The 21,249-nt window shown below is 43.5% G+C and overlaps 1 protein-coding gene and 2 long non-coding RNA genes across 3 annotated transcripts; all 3 read right to left on the bottom strand.

Annotated features, from left to right (window-relative positions):
• Positions 1-493, bottom strand: LOC129869068 (uncharacterized). The gene is made up of 2 exons (XR_008761848.1): positions 354-493; positions 1-239 (listed from the first exon to the last, which is right to left on the bottom strand). It is a non-coding gene; the product is annotated as an uncharacterized LOC129869068 (long non-coding RNA).
• Positions 494-800: 307 nt separating this feature from the next.
• On the bottom strand, positions 801-5,924 carry LOC129869063 (uncharacterized). The gene is made up of 2 exons (XR_008761847.1): positions 5,402-5,924; positions 801-2,583 (listed from the first exon to the last, which is right to left on the bottom strand). It is a non-coding gene; the product is annotated as an uncharacterized LOC129869063 (long non-coding RNA).
• A 3,575-nt stretch (positions 5,925-9,499) lies between these two features.
• On the bottom strand, positions 9,500-13,786 carry LOC129823854 (uncharacterized). The gene is made up of 3 exons (XM_055882899.1): positions 13,017-13,786; positions 10,861-12,740; positions 9,500-10,714 (listed from the first exon to the last, which is right to left on the bottom strand). Exons 2-3 carry the CDS (start codon positions 11,288-11,290, stop codon positions 9,849-9,851), a joined length of 1,296 nt encoding a protein of 431 aa, XP_055738874.1. The 5' UTR covers positions 11,291-12,740; positions 13,017-13,786; the 3' UTR covers positions 9,500-9,848.
• Positions 13,787-21,249: the final 7,463 nt, after the last annotated feature.

Here is a 21,249-nt window from a genome sequence, read left to right as displayed (position 1 = left end):
TTTAGGATTATAGTGCCACCAGATCAGAGACACATATCTTAGTTAACATCTTTGTTGCCCCCAAACCACATTATCTCAGATGTTCTCAGTCTACCATGCACCTCCCATTGGTCCTCCTCAAAATGGTTATGCCACACTCAGCAGTAATGGAGGAGGATTTTTAGGAGGAGGTAGGGCACACAGGCTCTCCCTCAACCATGTACCACACCTCGTTGTACCTATTCAGAATCTTAATTGGGCTGTAGGACACACACACACACAAAATATAAAAGTATGTTTGAAAAAGTATTTTGGTGGAATTTGGTTGGATGTTGGATATGAGTATATTGAAGGATTTGTATCCGTGCTCTCACCTGTCATATCCCACAGCATAGTGGTAGTCTTTGTTGTAGGTGGCCTGGACGTTGTCTAGCTGCCTTTTCAGCAGCATGGAGTCATATTATTTTGTAAGAATAGCTGTCAAATAATTAGCATACAGGGAGGCACCAGCTAGTCTGGGCACAATGCGGACACATTGGACGGATAAGTGACACATTTTAATACAATTGGTAAGATCACGAAACTCACATGTCAGCGCAAGGTGTAAACAAGGATTCAGTGTACTCCTACTGATGACCCTGTCAGTGGTGTATTTCACCTATTAAAGTGAATATAATTACACTGCATTTGTATGATATTATTCTCTGCTATTAAATCAATTGAAGACTTCATCAGTTTTCTTTATTATTTGTCTGGTCCACCCATCGTCATCACTTCATTTTAACATGTTTATGTGTCATTACGTGTCAATGAAGGATCAATTGGTTAAAACCGTCTTTAATGTGAAATTATGATGTCATTATAATGTTGAGTGAAATATCAGATACACATTGGACGAACATTTCCTAATTCATATCAAACCATATTCCCCACCTATAAAAACAGACAAGACAGCACTTGCATGACCCTAAGAGTTCAACTTTGACCCCCACAAAGAGGAGAGTAGCCTAGAAAAAAAGAACTCTGGGGTGTATCTCAATTGTCTAAAACGTCTTCCTCTGCTCGTCTCCTTCCCTTCTCATGAGCTGATCTGAAGCTGAACACTGTAGATAAATACAAAATGGCATTCCTCACTGTGAATTTGATTTCATCTATCCCAGGTCTTTCACACCAGTGCAGGAAAAGAGATAAGAAAAGGAAGCCACTGAATATCGAGATGGATGTGATCATGGAATGAACCCTGACCTAAATAAAAAAAATAAAAAAACCTCCCATGCAGTCAGGTCAGTTTATATTGGAGAGATGCCCAGTTGGGGTCAATGCCATTGAGAGGGTTGTTGTTTAACCCCCTCAGGCCATTCAGCTTTCACAGTTAGAATATTGTTGAAGGTCATGACCTTTATCAAACCTCTGACATCGCCTGTGATGTCAGCTGTTCACCACCTCAGGTGCTCAACGGGCGACAGCCTTCACTTGGTGACTTCAACCTCAGGCGAAGACAAACTCAAAAGAACTCAAATGATCCCATCTCTTATTCCTGTTCTATGTGGAGCAAGCACATGTGCTTTACGTCAACTTCTTAGCCAAAGCGTGTTACTTTAGCTTGATTCAATCAGGATCATGAAACTCCATGTTGTGAACGTTTCCATGGTATCATCACCAGACATGGGCAAAAATGACAAAATACAATTACAAAATACAAAATAAAAAATACATTGGAGTGTAGTTTAACCCAGTGTAATTTAAATGACAGTATACTCAGAAGTAATTAAAATACGTCTTTTAAATATGTGTAACAGAAATACTGCCCGTCTCTGATCATTACAGAAAGGTCAGGTGGAACAAGTGTTGGCACACTGGCTGTTGTAGTCGTTGTTTAAATGTTTTTATAAAATGAGCTTGTGAGAGTGATTGAAGGAAACATCAGAGATGTTTTTATTTCTCTCAGAGCATGAGACACCCTGTTCCAGCACAAATCACTAGAGTACAGTTCACTGTGTGTGTACAGGCATAACTGGTCTTGAATAGCTACCTTGGGCTCCATAGTCTAGCAGGGACAAAGTCTAGCAGGGACAAAGACGTTGCACCAAATAACGTTTGACCTGTCTAGTAGACTATAGCAATAAAGCAATTCATGTCACGGGTATGGAGAGCCTTCATGGAGAAGCTGAGAGTCACGGTCAGCCTCACATCCGGGTAACGGCCTCAGTCCAATGGGCAGGTGAAGAGGATGAACCAGGAGCTGGGGAGGTTCCTTAGGAGTCACTGCCAGGACCGGCAGGGGGAGTGGGCGCGGTTCCTTCCCTGGGCGGAGTACGCCTAGAATTCACCTGCGTCACTCCTCCACCGGGCTGACCCCCTTCCAGTGTGTCCTAGGATATCAGCCAGCCCTAGCTCCGTGGACCCTGAGCCAGACTGAAGCTCCTGCGGTGGATGAGTGGTTCAGGCGCGCAGAGAAGGTTTGGAACGATGCCCACATGACGCTCCAGCGCGCCGTCCACCATCAGAAGGAGCAGGCGGACCGCAACCGCAGTGAGGCTCTCGTTTTCCATCCTGGTGATCTCGTTTGGCTCTCCACCAGGAACCACCCGGGTACTGTCACACCTTCAAATTACGGTTTTCAAAAGTATTTTGTTACAAAATACATTAGAGTGTAGTTCAGCCCAGTGTAATACAAAATACTTAGAAGTAATTAAATTATGTATTTCAAATAGATGTAGCAGAAATACTGCCCATCTGGTCATAGCTCAATAACCCAACAAAATGCCCCAATTGCTGGGCCAAAAATAACCCAACAAGTGTTCTGTCCATCAAGGAACACAGCCACATCACAGTCCGAGACTAAGATTAAATGTCATGTGTTCTGCGGTCTACCCTGTTTCCTTCACTTGCTCTGGGATGAAGGGATGGAGGTAGTTGCCTTATCTCTTTTCGAATACTCCACTTTTCTCTCCCTATTTCTGAATCATGAATCATGACTGAAATTGTCAAGCCGGTTAGGAAAAAGGTTCAACCCATCTTAAGCTAAATGAATGCCCTGTGTTCAGGTTGACGTCATGGATTGTGTGCATAAACAAGCAATGACATGGTTGTATGATCATTATTTGTTTTCTTACTGGGTGAATACCTTTTATTAGGAACTCAAATGGAGGACCATAGAGTGTTAGGCATCTCGGCATACTGAACCAAAGAAGCTTATTGAGAAAAAGGAGTACAAACGATTTACAGTCATAAGAAACATACAGCATCTCTGACAATAAAATTGAACTTTATTCCACTGCGTGTTCAGTAGTAGACATCTGAAATAGCATAAAGAGTCTTTAAACAGGAGCTCTGCATCCACCTGAACACATCCTGTCCTACTCTCAGATAGATGGTGAACGTAACCTAACAAGGTCAATCAGGAGGGAGCATCATGATGACCATGGACAACACTGTTGGTCTGAGGTGTGTTCTCAACCCCAGAGAGGTGTTCAACAGCGTTAACCAGTCTTTCCAGGTTGTTGTTGATGGATAACAGCAGGGGCTGCAGCACTTTCTCCATGCTGCTCCTCATACTGACCAGCTCCCTCTGTAACATGTCGTAACCTTGACGATGCACCTGGACCAGTATTGCCAGGTCCTGAGGACATATAGGCCTGTGATAGGTTGGCTTAGGGTAGAGTAGCCTTTGATTGATTTGCTTGGGGTGTATAGGCCTGTGATAGGTTGGCTTGGGGTAGAGTAGCCTGCTGTGGCAGTTGCACTACTTGGGGTATGTTTGTGTGGAATGGAGCGTTACCTTGAAGCAAACCATCAGCCTGGGGTTGGACGATGACTGGGGGTGTATTGGTTTGGGGTTGAAGGGTGCCCTGAGACTATGGGATGTGGACGGTTTCAGTCACTTGAGGTGTACTGACCTGAGGACAGGGTTCAAGGTTCAATCTGACTATGTTCACCCGGGGTTGGAGGTTGGGTTGGGGTAAAAAGGTCCTGGGTGAAGTGGCAGGTGTTGGTGTCTGGGGTGGATGAACTCTACTGGCCTTGGGGACTAACTCATATCTTGTTACTTACATTCTCTCTGTTTGATCACATTACATCACATACACACACACATCAAAGGTCATGAAGTTTCAACTGCAGTCAACTACAGTCAACTGTTTCATCAGCTGAAACTTGCAGCCATCGCCTGCATTATGGGAGGCTCTATTGTCAACCGATCATTAGGGTGTTTTTGTTTGACCCACACGAACGTGAAACAGGAACCAACTTTGCTCATTCATGTACAGTCCTGGCCAATTCTATGTGAACCCTTGCACCTTTCTTAAATAATTCCCTATTTTTTTCAAAAAAGTTTAACTTTTAAAAAACATCTGTTCTCCACACCTTGTAATTAGATTTTCAACATTGTAGAACCAAATTTATTTTTGTAAACTTAAGTTTAACATTTTTATTTAGAAAATAAAGACAAATGGCTGGACAAAATGATGAACACACTGGAGCTAGTACTTAGTTGCACAGCCTTTGGCCAAGAAAACTGCAGACCAACGCGTGTTGTAGACATCAATGAGCTTGCTGCACCTTTCTACTGTTAATTTGGCCCAATCTTCACCCGCAAACTGCTCTAATTCTTCAATGTTTGAGGGGTGTGCTCCACCAACTGTTGTTATCAGTTCTTGCCATACCGTACGCTATGGATGTAATTCAGATCTGGACTATTCATTGTCTCAAAAATGTGTCTACCTAGGGGGAGAGAGGAGGGGGCACGGCCTCTAAAATTAGTCTCCCTGCGGTAGCAAAGCTATGAGGTAGGACAAGTGTGTGTGTGTGTGTGTGTGTGTGTGTGTGTGTGTGTGTGCGTGTGTGCGTGTGCGCGTGTGCGTGTGCGTGTGCGTGTGCGTGTGCGTGTGTGTGTGTGTGCAGCTGTGTGTTCATGAAGAGTGACCAGTCTATGGATCTACCTCTGGTTTAAAGAGAGAAACACTTCTCCTGAAATAAGGTAAGGACCCATATAACTTTGTCAATGAGTTAACAACTACTGATTTATCGTCACCCATTGAAGCATTTTGCAAAATTTGCTCCTACTAACAGTTAACTGTATTAAAGTAATTTTGATCTGTCTGAATTTTTAGCAGGGTCCAGCAGGAGAGACCAGACTCACCTGTATCCAGGTGTGTGTCCATGAAGAGTAACCAATCTATAGAGCCACCTCTTAGGTTCAGAGAAGGAGACGTTTCCATTGAACAAAGGTCAGAAACCAGTGTTTTAAGGTCTATCATTGTCACTTTTTTAAAAGTTTTAACGTACCATTAGAGCAAGGAAATATCTCTCACTACTTTTAATATTTAGGTGTCATTAAAAAGGGAACAGTCTTATACCTCAGATTGAAGAATGAGGAGTTTTGTACTTTTTACAGGATCAAAAAACAAAAGATGAGCCTCACCTGTACCCAGCTGTGTGTCCATGAAGAGAGACCAATTTATGGAGACACCTCTCATGTTCAAAGAGTTAAACCTCTCTACAGAAAAAAGGTAAGAACCCATTGGACTTGGTCAATGTCCACATCACATCCAGAGATTTACCCTCCATTGCACCACTGGATGGCATATCAGAGTTTTCACGTGAGAACTGGGCCGATAGTGGTCAAGTTCCTGAGGTATAAGGACAAGATGGCTGTTCTGGAGAGAGCCAAGAACTTGAGAGGAACCGACATCTTCCTTAACGAGGACTACTCGGAAGCTGTGCACCAGAGGCGGAAAGAACTTATCCCAGCCATGAAAGCTGCCCGAGTGTGTGGGGATATTGCGTACATCTGCTACGGGTCAGTAGCTTCAGCCCCACAACACACACACACACACACACACACACACACACACACACACACACACACACACACACACACACACACACACACACACACACACACACACACACACACACACACACACACACACACACACGCACACATACACTAACTGACACTCACAATTGACACTTCATATTACCTCTATCTCAAATAGGCTACCCAGGAAAGGGCTAAAAAATTGACCATATTAATATATGTAGTAAAAAAAAAAGATCAATGAAATCAATGACTTGTTAACATCGGATGCCATTCATATATTAGCCATCTCTGAAACTCAGATAATTCATTTGATGATGCAGCAGTGGAAATACAAGGATATAACACCTACAAAAGAGACGTGAATGCTTATGGGGTTGCTGTATTTGTTCAGAGCCATATAACTTTAAAGCTTAGAGAGGACGTCATGTCTAATGTTGTGGAAGTGTTGTGGTTGCATGTTCACCTGCCTCGTCAAAAGCCTCTTCTTTTGGGGTGCTGATATAGGCCACCAAGTGTCAACAGTCAGTATCTGGATAATATGTGTGCAATTCTTGATAATGTGTGTGATGCTGACAGAGAGGTCTATTTTCTGGGTGACCTGAACATAGAATGGTTTTCATCAAGCTGTCCACTCAAGCGGAAGCTTCTTACTGTAACCAGTGCCTGTAATCTGGCTCGGGTTATCAATCAACCTACCAGAGTGTTCACAAATAGTGCAGGAACTACTGTACATCATCCACGTGTATTGATAAAATGGTTACCAATGTTGCAGAACTTTGTTCTAAAGCTGTATCCATACCCATTGGACGTAGTGACCATAATATAGTGGCTATATCCAGGGAAACTAAAGTTCCAAAGGCTGGGCCTAAAATAGTGAACAGCCGTGGCCAAAAGTTTTGAGAATGACATAAATATAAATTTTCGCAAAGTGTGCTGCCTCAGTGTCTTTAGATATTTTTGTCAGATGTTACTATGGGGTACTGAAGTATAATTACAAGCATTTCATAAGTGTCAAAGGCTTTAATTGACAAGTACATGAAGTTGATGAAAAGAGTCAATAATTGCAGTGTTGACCCTTCTTTTTCAAGACCTCTGCAAACTGCCCTGGCATGCTGTCAATTAACTTCTGGGCCACATCCTGACTGATGGCAGCCCATTCTTGCATAATCAATGCTTGGAGTTTGTCAGAATTTGGGGGTTTTGTTTGTCCACCCGCCTCTTGAGGATTGACCTCAATGGGATTAAGGTATGGGGAGTTTCCTGGCCATGGACCCAAAATATCGATGTTTTGTTCCCCAAGCCACTTAGTTATCACTTTTGCCTTATGGCAAGGTCCTCCATCATGCTGGAAAAGGCATTGTTTGTCACCAAACTGTTCCTGGATGGATGGGAGAAGTTGCTCTCGGAGGATGTGTTGGTACCATTCTTTATTCATGGCTGTGTTCTTAGGCAAAATTGTGAGTGAGCACACTCCCTTGGCTGAGAAGCAAACCCACACATGAATGGTCTCAGGATGCTTTACTGTTGGCATGACACAGGACTGATGGTAGCGCTCACCTTGTCTTCTCCGGACAAGCTTCTTTCCGGATGCCCCAAACAATCAGAAAGGGGATTCATCACAGAAAATGACTTTACCCCAGTCCTCAGCAGTCTAATCCCTGTACCTTTTGCAGAATATCAATCTGTCCCTGATGTTTTTCCTGGAGAGAAGTGGCTTCTTTGCTGCCCTTCTGACACCAGGCCATCCTCCAAAAGTCTTTGCCTCACTGTGTGTGCAGATGCACTCACACCTGCCTGCTGCCATTCCTGAGCAAGCTCTGTACTGGTGGTGCCCCGATCCCGCAGCTGAATCAACTTTAGGAGACGGTTATGGCCCTTGCTGGACTTTCTTGGGCGCCCTGAAGCCTTCTTCACAACAATTGAACCGCTCTCCTTGAAGTTCTTGATGATCCGATAAATGGTTGATTTAGGTGCAATATTACTGGCAGCAATATCCTTGCCTGTGAAGCCCTTTTTGTGCAATGCAATGATGACGGCACGTGTTTCCTTGCAGGTAACAATTGTTGACAGAGGAAGAACAATGATTCCAAGCACCACCCTCCTTTGGAAGCTTCCAGTCTGTTTTTCAAACTCAATCAGCATGACAGAGTGATCTCCAGCCTTGTCCTCGTCAACACTCACACCTGTATTAACGAGAAAATCACTGACAAAATGTTCGCTGGTCCTTTTGTGGCAGGGCTGAAATGCAGTGGAAATGTTTTTTGGGGATTCAGTTCATTTGCATGGCAAAGAGGGACTTTGCAATTAATTGCAATTCATCTGATCACTCGTCATAACATTCTGGAGTATATGCAAATTGCCATCATACAAACTGAGGCAGTAGACTTTGTGAATATTAATATTTGTGTAATTCTCAAAACTTTTGGCCACGACTGTACAGTCTCATCTGACACACTGACCTACCTGCACACATTCCACACCATATTCACTGAGCCTCTCTATCCAGGGTTTAAGCTTCCGGATGGCACGTCAGTCTCTCTGTGTCAGGTAAAATAACATAATGTGTCCGTCCTGAAGGAACCACCTGACTCTTCAGGGAAGTCACACTCCTGTTTAAACACAACTTGATGACATGATGGGACATGTTTTAATCATAACAACCCCCCCGCCCCCCACCAATTGAGTAAACAGATTAGTATTCATGAATATACAGTGTACAGAACATTAGGATGACATAGACTGACCAGGTAAAAGCTATGATCTTTTATTGATTTCACTTGTTAATCCATTTCACATCAATGTAGATGGAGGGGAGGAGACAGGTTAAAGAAGGATTTTTACGCCTTGAGACATGGATTGTGTATGTGTGCCATTGAGGATGAATGGTCATGACAAAATCTTGAAGTTCCTTTGAACAGGGTATGGTAGTAGGTGCCAGGCGCACAGGTTTGAGTGTGTCAAGAACTGCAACGCTGCTGGGTTTTTCATATAACTCCAGCCAAGTTGTTTAGGTTTAACTGAGTACTTAGTCTATCCAAACAGGTTATGTGGATTAGATGGGAATGGTACGGGATGATAAAGGATTAATATTCTGGAGGTGCCTGGTACATTGCTTTCACCTGTCCAGTTCTCTCATGTTAGTTGAGATGAAGGAAGGTAGACCCCCAGGAGTGGTTGGATGTCCTGAGTTGTCTTTGAGTAGTTACCATTTAGTTCTGCATGCATGATGTTGCTGGGAAGACGTTGTAAGGCTGTCATTTCAACACTAACAAAGTTGAGTGGTTTCCAGACAGTCTGGGGCAACAGCAGCACCAAAGTCCTCCCACCTCAGCTTTGGTTGTAGGAGACGACATGTCAATCCTTTGAGGGTGGGAGAGAGCGAGGTAAAGACGGAGAGTGAAGGAGGGAGGGGTAGAGGAAGGAAGAGACACAGCCCGGGACTGAAATGTCATGTGTTCCGCAGTCTTCCCTGATTCCCTCACTTGCTCTCCAGTATGTGGGCAAAAGGAACAAAGGGGTGGAGGTGCCTTCTCTTCTTGTATCCCCCCCCTGTCTGTATCATGCCTCTGAGAAAATGATCAAGCAGGCTAAGAAAAAGGTTCAGAAGACTTCTATACTAAACGAATGGCCTGTGCTCAAGTTGACCTCATGGGTTGTGTGCATAAACGAACAATGACAGGATTATAACTGTTTGAACACTTTTTGGAAAATACATTTTATTTCGGGAGCTCAATAGGAGGTCCATAGAGCCTTAGGCACCTTGAACAAAAAAAAAATTACTGAGAAAAAGAAGCATACATTATTTACAGTCATCGACAAGAGAAACATATCTCTGATAACAAAATGGAACTGCGTGTACAGTACAAAGATTCCTAGAGTTACATTTACTGCACAGAACTTTACTAAATGTTTTTTAGTCAATCTCTACCTGGATGGTAGACGTTTGAAATAGCATGAAGAGTCCTTAAACAGGAGCTCTGCATCCACTTGAACACATCCTGTCCTACTCTCAGATAGATGGTGAACGTAACCTAACCAAGGTCAATCAGGAGGGAGCATCATGATGACCATGGACAACACTGTTGGTCTGAGGTGTGTTCTCAACCCCAGAGAGGTGTTCAACAGCGTCAACCAGTCTTTCCAGGTTGTTGTTGATGGATAACAGCAGGGGCTGGAGCACTCTCTCCATGCTGCTCCTCATACTGACCAGCTCCCTCTGTAACATGTCGTAACCTTGACGATGCACCTGGACCAGTGCTGCCAGGTCCTGAGGAGGTAGCTGGACCTGCATGTGTGGTTGGACCTCTATCAAAGGAATGTGGACCGTAGCTTGGTTCACTTGGGGTATGTTCGTCTGAGGCTGCACAGTGGACTGGGACATATAGGCCTGTGATTGGTTTGCTTGGGGTATATAGGCCTGTGATATGTTGGCTTGGGGTAGAGTAGCCTTTGATTGGTTCGCTTGGGGTATATAGGCCTGTGATAGGTTGGCTTGGGGTAGAGTAGCCTGCTGTGGCAGTGGCACTGCTTGGGGTATGTTTATGTGGAATGCAGCATTACCTTGAAGCAAACCATCAGCCTGGGGTTGAACAGTGACTGGGTGTGTATTGGTTTGGGGTTGAAGGGTGCCCTGAGACTGAGGGATGTGGACGGTTCCAGTCACTTGAGGTGTACTGACCTGGGTACCAGTTTCAAGGTTCAATCTGACTACGTTCACCCGGGGTTGGAGGTTGGTTTGAGGTAAAGAGGGCCCGGGTGAAGTGGCAGGCGTGTGTGTCTGGGGTGGATAGACTCTGCTGGCCTCAGATGGTGCTGCAGAGTCCAGAGTCTGTTGACCATCAACCAGGTGGTTAGTCGAAGGACTGTCCAGGTCCACCCCAATGCATTGGGAACCAACTTCATTCTGAAACTCTAGGGAAGAAAAAAATATACAAAAATAAGCTATATTTAGTGTTCCTTACATACTGTTTCACCAAATGACATCACGTAGTAGGCACACACACATGACAAAGATAACAAAAACGATTGTTTTTAAAAATGTAAACCATAAACTTTACCTTGTAATGCAATGGGTCCTTCTCCATCCACAAACTCAAATTCAAAACGTTTTGTTTTGACTGAGAGGAAAGGCTCCTCCTCTTCTGTTGGATGGTGAAGTTTTGCTTCTGTCTGCCTGGTCAATCGCTTCCTCTTTGAGTCAGGACCCTTCTTGATATAACAGGGTTGTCTGCGCATCAGGTCATTGTATCGCTTTTTGCATTGCATCCCGGTTCTGAGGTATCCAAACGAAGAAGCGCTCACTTTTGCTGCGATATCTTCCCATGCGGCCTGCGCAACACGGGTGTAGCCAGGGCCAGGTCGTCGAGCTTGCACTTCACGCACGAGTATTTTGAGCTCTTCCTCGTTGAAACGCTTCTTTCGTTGCCTCTCCATATGAAGCATCTCGATCTCTGGCCTCCCATTTCTGTTATCGTTATCGGAATCCATATTTTCTCAGGGAAAGCCATAAACGAAGCGCTAAAAATGACGCAAAGACACAATAGTGATCTGAATGTTTACATAGACTAGCCTACTCATCTCGAGGCTGCAACTTATTCAAAACACAATTACAAAATGGGTGTTTGTTCAGTTACAAAACAGCAACGGTTAGTACGGTTACGGAAAACCTTAAGGATAGCGGACACAGTTTAGGCGTTCCAAAACAATCTGGGCTACCATTCGCAGGACCACAAAATACAATACGCTTGCGCAGTTGATACCGGTCGTGCGCAGTATATTGCCCCCCCTTTGTTGGGGAAAATGTGCCCAAAATAAACGCCTCTTCAAAATAGTAACAATCACCACAATATTGAATGATTAGATTCTTGAAATTCTTGACATTAGACCTATAGATACATCGTAATATTGTTAGATTTTCTAGTGATAGGTTACTTTTATGATACTGTGGTTCACATAATTATTCCCCCCAAAACATTTATTTAGAAACAGATTGAAAGATTTCATCATTAAATCACGGTCTGCACATTGCCTTCCAAAACCATAAGCAATTCTCTACAGATTTACAAACTTTTCCCCACACACATACACTTCTCCTTCTGAAAAGTGAAAGCATAGTCTACCTTTGAGGGGTCTACTGTCTAATAGGCTAAATAGTTACAGTAAAACCAGTCGGAATGCATTTGACAGCAGGAAAACGCAACTGTGTGAATACAGCAGGTTTGATTGAATAATAGGCTACATTTAACCACTCTTATGAAAGCATTCTAATACATACATGCAACAATGAATACATCATACAGTCAATAGCATACCATAGTTAATATTTTTGGGTTAATTATATATTTTAAAAAATCTTGAAATACTTGTTATTGTAGGACATTGTACTGTTAAGACAGAAGTAAACAGTCGTCAACATAGCAAGAAACCAGCAAACATCACAAAGGATGTACTCCTGTGGAATCAGTGTATGACGGTCCATTCAGTCTGTGTTGGAGAGGCATTGTGATGGGAGTGACAGTCTGTAGTAGTGACTCCCTAGGACCTGACAGCCTTTCAACAGCACTAGCAAGTCTCTCCAGGCTGTGGCTGATGGAAGACAACGCAGGATGCAGCATTTCCTCCATACTGTTTTTAGTGTCCGTGATCTCCTTGTGTAGCATGGCGTAACCCGCCTGGTGCACCTGGCAGAGGACTGTGAAATCCTGGGAAGCGGGCTGGACGTGGATGAGGGGCTGGAAGTTTATCAGCGGGATGTGACCTCTGAGGAGCTGTCCCTGACCCAGTCCCTGAGATTGGTTCATCTGAGGTGAGCTGACCTCAGGGGCTTGGAATGAAGAGGCCTGGGTTGGATCAAGTTGGAGAACATGTTGTGGTGTTCCAGCCTGGGATGGACCAGCCGTCTCTGCTTTGATATCAAGGCCCTCTCCAATTTGCTGCTCTGGAATAGAAAAATCTAACCATGATGTATCATTTTATCCCCCAATCACATAGCTCACCCATGTACACTCAACCAGCATGTTGCAATCTCAATCAACACATTTAAATAAAGTCGTTTGCTTGCACACAATGCTACTTTATAAATGTGGAAAATGCTGCCAACATAGTAAGTAATCAACAAATATCTACACATGATTTTCCTATTTATAGCCTGCAATTCCTAGTATAGAAAATGGTAGGCCAAATGTGCCTAAATGTAATCATTACTGTACTCTACCTGCATGCTCAATTTTAATTGAGGAAGTAGAGTTGTTGTCTGTAAGGTTAGAGACTGGTTTTGGCAATCTGTTTTCAAATATTCTTATTCCTTGTCTCCGTTTAAGATCATTAATTCGCTTCCTGCACTGGTTGGCCGTTTTCTGAAGCCCGACGGTAGTGGAGCTAACTCGCTCTGCTACTTGCTCCCAGGCTGACCGAGCATTGGAAACTCTGAACGGTTTTGTCGGTGTACCATAAATAGAAAATCGCCGTGCATGGACTTCACGCAATAATATTCTTGTTTGCTCCCGCGTAAAACGACTTCGAGTCGCCGCCGTCAACATTTTGGAGCCTGCACACGGTTTCATAACATAAACACAGAAATTACGAATACGCTTTTCGCGTGAGGGGCGTTATTGCGTTGCGAAAGTGATAAATGGTAATGGCGTATTTTTGTAGGCAATAAAACTGCGCCATGGACAAAGCCTATGGAAAAATGAATGATGTTTTTGTAGGATTTTTGGAAAACGCCAAAAATAAGGTATGTGGTAAACCCAGGTTTGGGAGATCTTATGTTTTGTTCCATGAGATAATCTTCATCAGCTAACGTTACTTTCTGGGAATTGTGAAGAATTTATGTTTAAAAAAAGCATACCAAGGTCATGTTAACTGACTGCTAAACTCTACTAGACCTGTGTTAATCTCAGACCTCATTTACTGTGTTTATTCCTAAACACTATTCTTTCCTTTTGACCTTAGGGGTAGCTAAATGACTAATTTCCGGGTTTTAAGACTACAACCTGGCGAGCTCTATTGACACGCAGATGCACGCAGTAGTGCCTTTACGCACAGACGTCACTCCAGGAGGGAGAACTGTGGGATGTATTAAAAAACAAACAATGTTCTTATACGTTTCAAATGTTTTGCATCGCAATGAAAGTCCACTTTTGTCCCTTGTGTTGGCTATGCAATCTGTATTTGCAATGTCAAAACTAACTTTATGTATTTATTCACACAGTAAATGCAGCACATACATTTCAATAATGCTTTAAAAAACACACAACACCCTGTAAATTGACCCTCTTCTGCTGGTGAGATTCTGTATCATGGTCTAGTAGAAACCCCACAACCTAAGAAAATATGACTACATGGGTGAGACTTCTACTTATGGTCAGCTGTAAAGCTGGAGCTTCTACATGTTTGCATTTGAGATTTTTCTCTCTCTCTCTCTCTCTCTCTCTCTCTCTCTCTCTCTCTCTCTCTTTGTTTCTCTCTCTCACTCTCTCTCTCTGTATTTCTTCTCTATATAAGAGAATATGTAACCCCTTATACAAACTCTTCTAAATGTGAGGATAACATCCAAAACAGGCCACACCCAAAAACCAGAGAACTAAGGAGACAGCCTGTGGGACAGCACAATCCAGTCACCATGGCTACCCACCTCCTTCCATTTTGGACTATGTTTAAAGATGTATTCTGTCTGGCATTCTGAGTAAATAATAGTCAGGGGTGTTGACTGAATTGTGTTGCTGTCTACAGGTAATGGAAAGAAACAGACATGGAGGTGTAGTCCGTTGCATAAAGGCTGACTATTGATACATAGTGATGACTAGGCTGTGGGCAGCACTGACTAGGCTGTGGGCAGCACTGACAGGAGTGAGATCATAGTGTCATGTTTTGTTGTTCCCTGTGGTAAACTTGCCTTGTTTTCTCTGAAACAACAGCAGACCAGAGCATATAATCAATGTAGTAGAACAGTCACTCCTGTTTTTCCACAATTTAATATTTTTTGAACATAGAGAGGTACTTTTTTCACATCAAGGTTTTGGCATTGGTAGCTTTCCTCAAGAAAAGTATTTTGGAGAAATGAATGGGTAAAATTAAATGTACATACATTCTTTAAAATTATCCCGACCGGTACTGATTCTGTAAAATGCCATTATTTATGTTTTGTTCATCTTTTCTCATGACTTGTGGCTCACATTTGTGTAACTTCTGTATTTTCCCATAAGCTTTTCAGAAACCCCAAATATTGCCTGATCAAAAGTGTAGTTTAGTTTATGACCTCCATGGGAGCAGAATCCATCCCTAACCCTCTTGACTGAGGTCACACACACACACACACACACACACACACACACACACACACACACCTGACCTTCAGATTAACCACAGGACCTGATCCAGGATCAGATTGACTTTTTATCCCCCAATGGTTAAGGTTACAGGATTGGGGATGGGGAGAGCTGACCATAGACACTCAGGAGCTAGGCCTGCCTGGAGGTTCTCAAGACCAGAGGGACATTCATCTTAAGAGAAAGAAGCTGTGCTGATTCATCATGTCTGTCTTCTGTTGGAGTGGAGACTCTCTGCCCCCACCTTCTTTCTCTCTCTCTGCACGTCAGATCAGATGTTTGTCTCTGTTCACCTCTCAGAACACACACTAAGGCAAGGTGAGGTCAGCGTGATTGTCAGGTAGCTAGCATGTTCTGCTTTGGTGTGTGATGATCAAACAACTTCCAGTCTGCTCAGCACATCCGCGGTTTGGTCACGCTGTCGCAGGGTGTTTACAGCGATTAGGAGAAAAATACAACGGAGGGGAATGATGGGGCGAGGGCGTGTGTCGACACACACTGATTACCTACCTCTTACTGTGGTAGACTGTCTGGAGGGAATCTCCTACCAGAATAGATATAAAGGGGCTTACAGTATGGCCTCATAAACAGATGTTTTTTAGGGGTGATACCGAGCAAGATGATATGGACGGAGGAGACTGACAACTGTCGAATAAGTAGAGACACAGGAGACACTGAGATGTTATGGGGGTGACACTGAGAGGGATGTTACACAGGAGACACAGAGAGAGACCTTACGCAGGATACACTAATGGGAGACACGTAATGAGAGGGACTGAGATAGGTGTTATGGGGGATGACACAGAGAGACGGTAATGGTAGAGACACTAAGACAAACGTTATGGGGGTGACAAAGTTATAGGAGGAGTAATAGACCATATGTAATGGGGATGACAGAGATGTTATGGTAGACACACCGTAATCCAAAGTAAACTCTTTACAGTGACAATAAGACGTATCAATGTACCCCATTGTCATAACCAAAATATGATTGCTTTAGTTGGACCTGTTTCACAAAGAGAAGGCCTCTCGAGGAGAAATACTGGGTGTAGTAAAACAGTTTTCATAGGAGGATCCAATGCAATCTCCTGAGGGAGGTTCGGCACTGACATACAGTGTGTTTTCTGTGGGCTTATTTAGGTTTTCCTTTTAATATGGTGAGCTAGGGGTGTGGTATTGGCACAGACGGCTGACTGGAATAGGGTTTTCTCCTGTCTGCTGATATGTGCTCTCCAGCTATGATACCCAGTGTGCTATAATATGTAGCCTGAGCCCATGTTGTTTACAGGTCTTTTTACAGAGTTATTCCTGCTCTTTCCTTAGATGTTTTTGGTTTATAGTTAAGGTACGTAGCTAGATACTTAAGGTAGCTCGATACGACAACCGCATATTACAGTCACAGTAAGTGAAACATGTCGTAGATATGAAAGCAGAGAGAGCGACTTCACCAAAAAAGGCGAATACCTTTTTACCTCGCAATGTTGCAAATCATCAAAGAGACATAGCACTGTTTTCTGGAAAACACATCTCTGACTTTGTGTAAATAAAAAAGGCACAGTGATATTTACATTGGGTTTCCCTTTATTGGTGTTGCTTTTATCTCTGTGTATCCAGAACATTCCACCAGTCTCTAGCAGTGTGTGTTTTATCCAAGGCACATAATTAGTGTGAGGTGTGTTTATACACAACAGCAGCGCCCCACACACATACACACACACACACACTCCCCCTAAAGATTGGAAAGCTGCCGCGGTCATCCCCCTCTTCAAAGGGGGAGACACTCTAGACCCAAACTGTTACAGACCTATACCTATCCTACCCTGCCTTTCTAAAGTCCTCGAAAACCAAGTTTTAACAAACAGATCACTGACCATTTCAAAATCACACCGTACCTTCTCCGCTATGCAATCTGGTTTCCGAGCTGGTCAGGGGTGCACCTCAGCCACGCTCAAGGTTCTAAACGATATCATAACCGCCATCGATAAAAGACAGTACTGTGCAGCCGTCTTCATCGACCTGGCCAAGGCTTTCGACTCTGTCAATCATCGCATTCTTATCTGCAGACTCAACAGCCTTGGTTTCTCAAATGATTGCCTCGCCTGGTTCACCAACTACTTCTCAGATAGAGTTTAGTGTGTCAAATCGGAGGGCCTGTTGTTCAGACCTCTGGCAGTCTCTATGGGGGTGCCACAGCGTTAAAATCTCGGGCCGACTCTTTTCTCTGTATATATTAATGATGTCGCTCCTGCTGCTGGTGATTCTCTGATCCACCTCTACGCAGACAACACCATTCTGTATACTTCTGGCCCTTCTTTGAACACTATGTTAACAAACCTCCAGACGAACTTCAATGCCATACAACACTCCTTCCATGGCCTCCAACTGGTCTTTTTATATATTTTTTTATTTTTCTGTTATTTTACCAGGTAAGTTGACTGAGAACACATTCTCATTTACAGCAACGACCTGGGGAATAGTTGCAGGGGAGAGGAGGGGGATGAAAGAGCCAATTGTAAACTGGGGATTATTAGGTGACCGTGATGGTATGAGGGCCAGGTTGAGAATTTAGCCAGGACACCGGGGTTAAAACCCCTACTCTTACAATAAGTGCCATGGGATCTTTAATGACCTCAGAGAGTCAGGACACCCGTTTAACGTCCCATCCGAAAGACGGCACCCTACATAGGGCAGTGTCCCCAATCACTGCCCTGAGGCATTGGGATATTTTTTAGACCAGAGGAAAGAGTACTTCCTACTGGCCCTCCAACACCACTTCCAGCAGCATCTGGTCTCCCATCCAGGGACGGACCAGGACCAACCCTGCTTAGCTTCAGAAGCAAGCCAGCAGTGGTATGCAGGGTGGTATGCTGCTGGATTTTATGCTCTTAAATTCTAGTGAAACTAAATGCATGCTCTTCCACCGATCGCTGCCCGTACCTTCCCGCCCAACTAGCATCCCTACTCTGGACAGTTCTGACTTAGAATATGTGGACAACTACAAATACCTAGGTGTCTGGTTAGACTGTAAACTCTCCTTCCAGACTCACATTAAGCATCTCCAATCCAAAATGAAATCTAGAATTGTCTTCCTATTTCACAACAAAGCCTCCTTCCCCCATGCTGCTAAACATGCCCTCGTAAAACTGACCATCCTACCAATCCTTGACTTCGGCGATGTCATTTACAAAATAGCCTCCAACACTCTACTCAGCAAATTGGATGCAGTCTATCACAGTGCCATACTGCGACCTGTATGCTCTCGTTGGCTGGCCCTCGCTTCATATTTGTCGCCAAACACACTGACTCCAGGTCATCAATAAGTCTTTGCTAGGTGAAGCACCGCCTTATCTCAGCTCACTGGTCACCATAGCAACACCCACCCATAGCACGCGCTCCAGCAGGTTTATTTCACTGGTCATCCCCAAAGCCAACTCCTCCTTTGGCCGCCTTTCCTTCCAGTTTTCTGCTGCCAATGACTGGAACGAATTGTAAAAATCACTGAAGCTGGAGACTTATATCTCCCTCACTAACTTTAAGCATCAGCTGTCAGAGCAGCTTACCGATCAATGCACCTGTACACAGCCCATCTGTAAATAGCTCACCCAACTACCTCATCCCCATATTGTTATTTATTTTTGCTCTTTTGCACCCCAGTATCTCTACTTGCATATCATCATCTGCACATCTATCACTCCAGTGTTAATGCTAAATTGTAAATATTTCACCACTATGGCCTATTTATTGCCTTAACTGTATATAGATTTTCTATTGTGTTACTGACTACGTTTGTTTATCCCATGTGTAACTCTGTGTTGTTGTTTTTGTCGCACTGCTTAGCTTTATCTTGGCCAGGTCGCAGTTGTAAATGAGAACTTTTTCTCAACTGGCCTACCTGGTTAAATAAAGGTGAAATAAAAAAATCACATACACACACCGATTGATTTGTAATCCATTGATTTAAACCTTGCTGTATTGACCACTAGATGTCACTCTTGAGCCAGCAGAAAAACATATTTCTACAAATTCTCATTGAACATGATTCATCCACTGTTGCTGTGAATACTCCACACATAAATTGAGCATTAATCATTGTCACTTATTGTCAGATTCTAGAGGAGTGGTTGTGAATGATTGGATTCAGCAGAAGGCTATCCTTGTTGTGTTGAGTTACTGGCTCATTCCCTTTTTCAAAATATATAGCTTTTTTCGGTTAAAAAGTCTCACTGTATAATGTTCAGGAAGTTGTCACAACTGTTGTCGAATTTTATACATCATGCATACTACTTATGCATGTGTACTTTATGTGTGTGGGTGGGTGTATTTTGTACATGTCCGTCTGTCCAGCTGTCGGCTGTAATCTTCCTGTATGTCTGTGCGCGTGTTTGTTTGTGTGTAGACTGTCCTACATTACACACGTATTGTGTTTTTGGTATGGGCCTGGGCATCACTATTGACTCCCCACCACCTCCCTTGCTTCTTCAAGTGGCCCATTACTCCTATACAAGCTGTGGGGTCAGAGGTCAGAAACACCTGAGCCCCCACCCCCCGGAAGTCAGGGTTGAATTGAAATTATATTTCAATTCAGCCAACTGCAGGAAAGTCTATTGAAAACCTATCAATTTTCATTGTCCATTGTGTCCATTCTTGAGCTGGAACTTAAGTTCACATCCTGATGGGGTGTTGTCTCCACTCTGACCTGTCCGGTTCCCATCAGTCTAACTGACCTGACCTCTTTGATGTCATCAGAAGGGGACAGACACCTGGGATACAGCCTAGGGTGGTAGCTAACACACACACACTTTATGGACATGAATCTTTGAAAATATGTAAATGGCATGTTAATTATATTCCCATACAGAATTTTAAAAAATTAGACCAGTTGCTCTTTTGTCTAGCAAATATGTGGAGAAATCATACAACAGGAAGCTGTATTTAAAAATATATATATTATTCGGATCGCCCTAATTCCTAAACTCTCACTGGTTGATCTGTTATTCAACAGAGATAAACTCTCTTTCTGATTGATCACTCAATTACAGAGGTTGGTCTCACAACAGGTGCAAGATACATAGTCATTAGACAGGAGTTTGTCACAGTCTGCTTTCTTATATCATTTTCTGATCAGCTTGTTTGAAGAAAGAATGAAAAAAATATATTGATTTAATAAAAAGGAAATCATGTTCTGTTTATATGTGTGTGTATGACTTTGTGTGTGTGTGTGTGTGGTACTCACCAGCGAAAGACATAAGTCAGGCCCTCACACACACATCCTTATTGACACAACTCTGGACATACAGGTTGCACACATTCCCTTCCTGGGCAATGCAGCTGTAACACTTCAGGACCTGGCACGCACGCACGCACACACATATATATATATAAACAGTGCATTCGGAAAGTATTCAGACCCCATTGACTTTTTCCACATTTTGTTACTTTAAAGCCTCATTCTAAAATGGATTAATAAAAAAATGTGCTCATCAATCTACACACAATACCCCATAATAAAAAGGCAAAAACAGGAATACCTTATTTACATATGTTCAGACATACAGTTTGCACACAATCTACACACAAGACTCTTCCTAGAGCTGGCCTCCCGGCCAAACTGAGCAATCGGGGGAGAAGGGCCTTGGTCAGGAAGAACCAAGAACCCGATGGTCATTCTGACAGAGCTCCAGAGTTCCTCTGTGGAGATGAGAGAACCTTTCAGAAGGACAACCATCTCTGTAGCACTCCACCAATCAGGCCTTTATGGTAGAGTTGCCAGACGGAAGCCACTCCTCAGTAAAAGACACATGACAGCCCGCTTGGAGTTTGCCGAAAGGCACCTAAATACTATCAGATCATGAGAAACAAGAGTCTCTGGTCTGATGAAACCAAGATTGAACTCTTTGGCCTGAATGCCAAGCGTCACGTCTGGAGGAAACCAGGCACCAGCCCTACGATGAAGTATGGTGGTGGCAGCATCATGCTGTGGGGATGTTTTTCAGTGGCAGGGAGACTAGTCAGGATCGAGAGCAAGATGAACGGAGCAAAGTACAGAGAGATCCTTAATGAAAACCTGCTCCAGAGCGCTCAGGACCTCAGACTGGTCCAACAGGACAATGCCCCTAA

This window comes from Salvelinus fontinalis, chromosome 2, assembly GCF_029448725.1.
Source record: "Salvelinus fontinalis isolate EN_2023a chromosome 2, ASM2944872v1, whole genome shotgun sequence".
NCBI classification, from domain to species: Eukaryota; Metazoa; Chordata; class Actinopteri; order Salmoniformes; family Salmonidae; genus Salvelinus; species Salvelinus fontinalis.
This window is presented reverse-complemented; position numbering and strand designations above follow the sequence as displayed.

Coding starts and splice junctions, on each gene's coding strand:
- LOC129823854 (XM_055882899.1), bottom strand. CDS start 11,290: ATGGATTCCGATAACGATAACAGAAATGGGAGGCCAGAGATCGAGATG. Junction 10,715..10,860: donor AGGACCCATTGCATTACAAG/GTAAAGTTTATG, acceptor TTTCTTCCCTAG/AGTTTCAGAATGAAGTTGGT.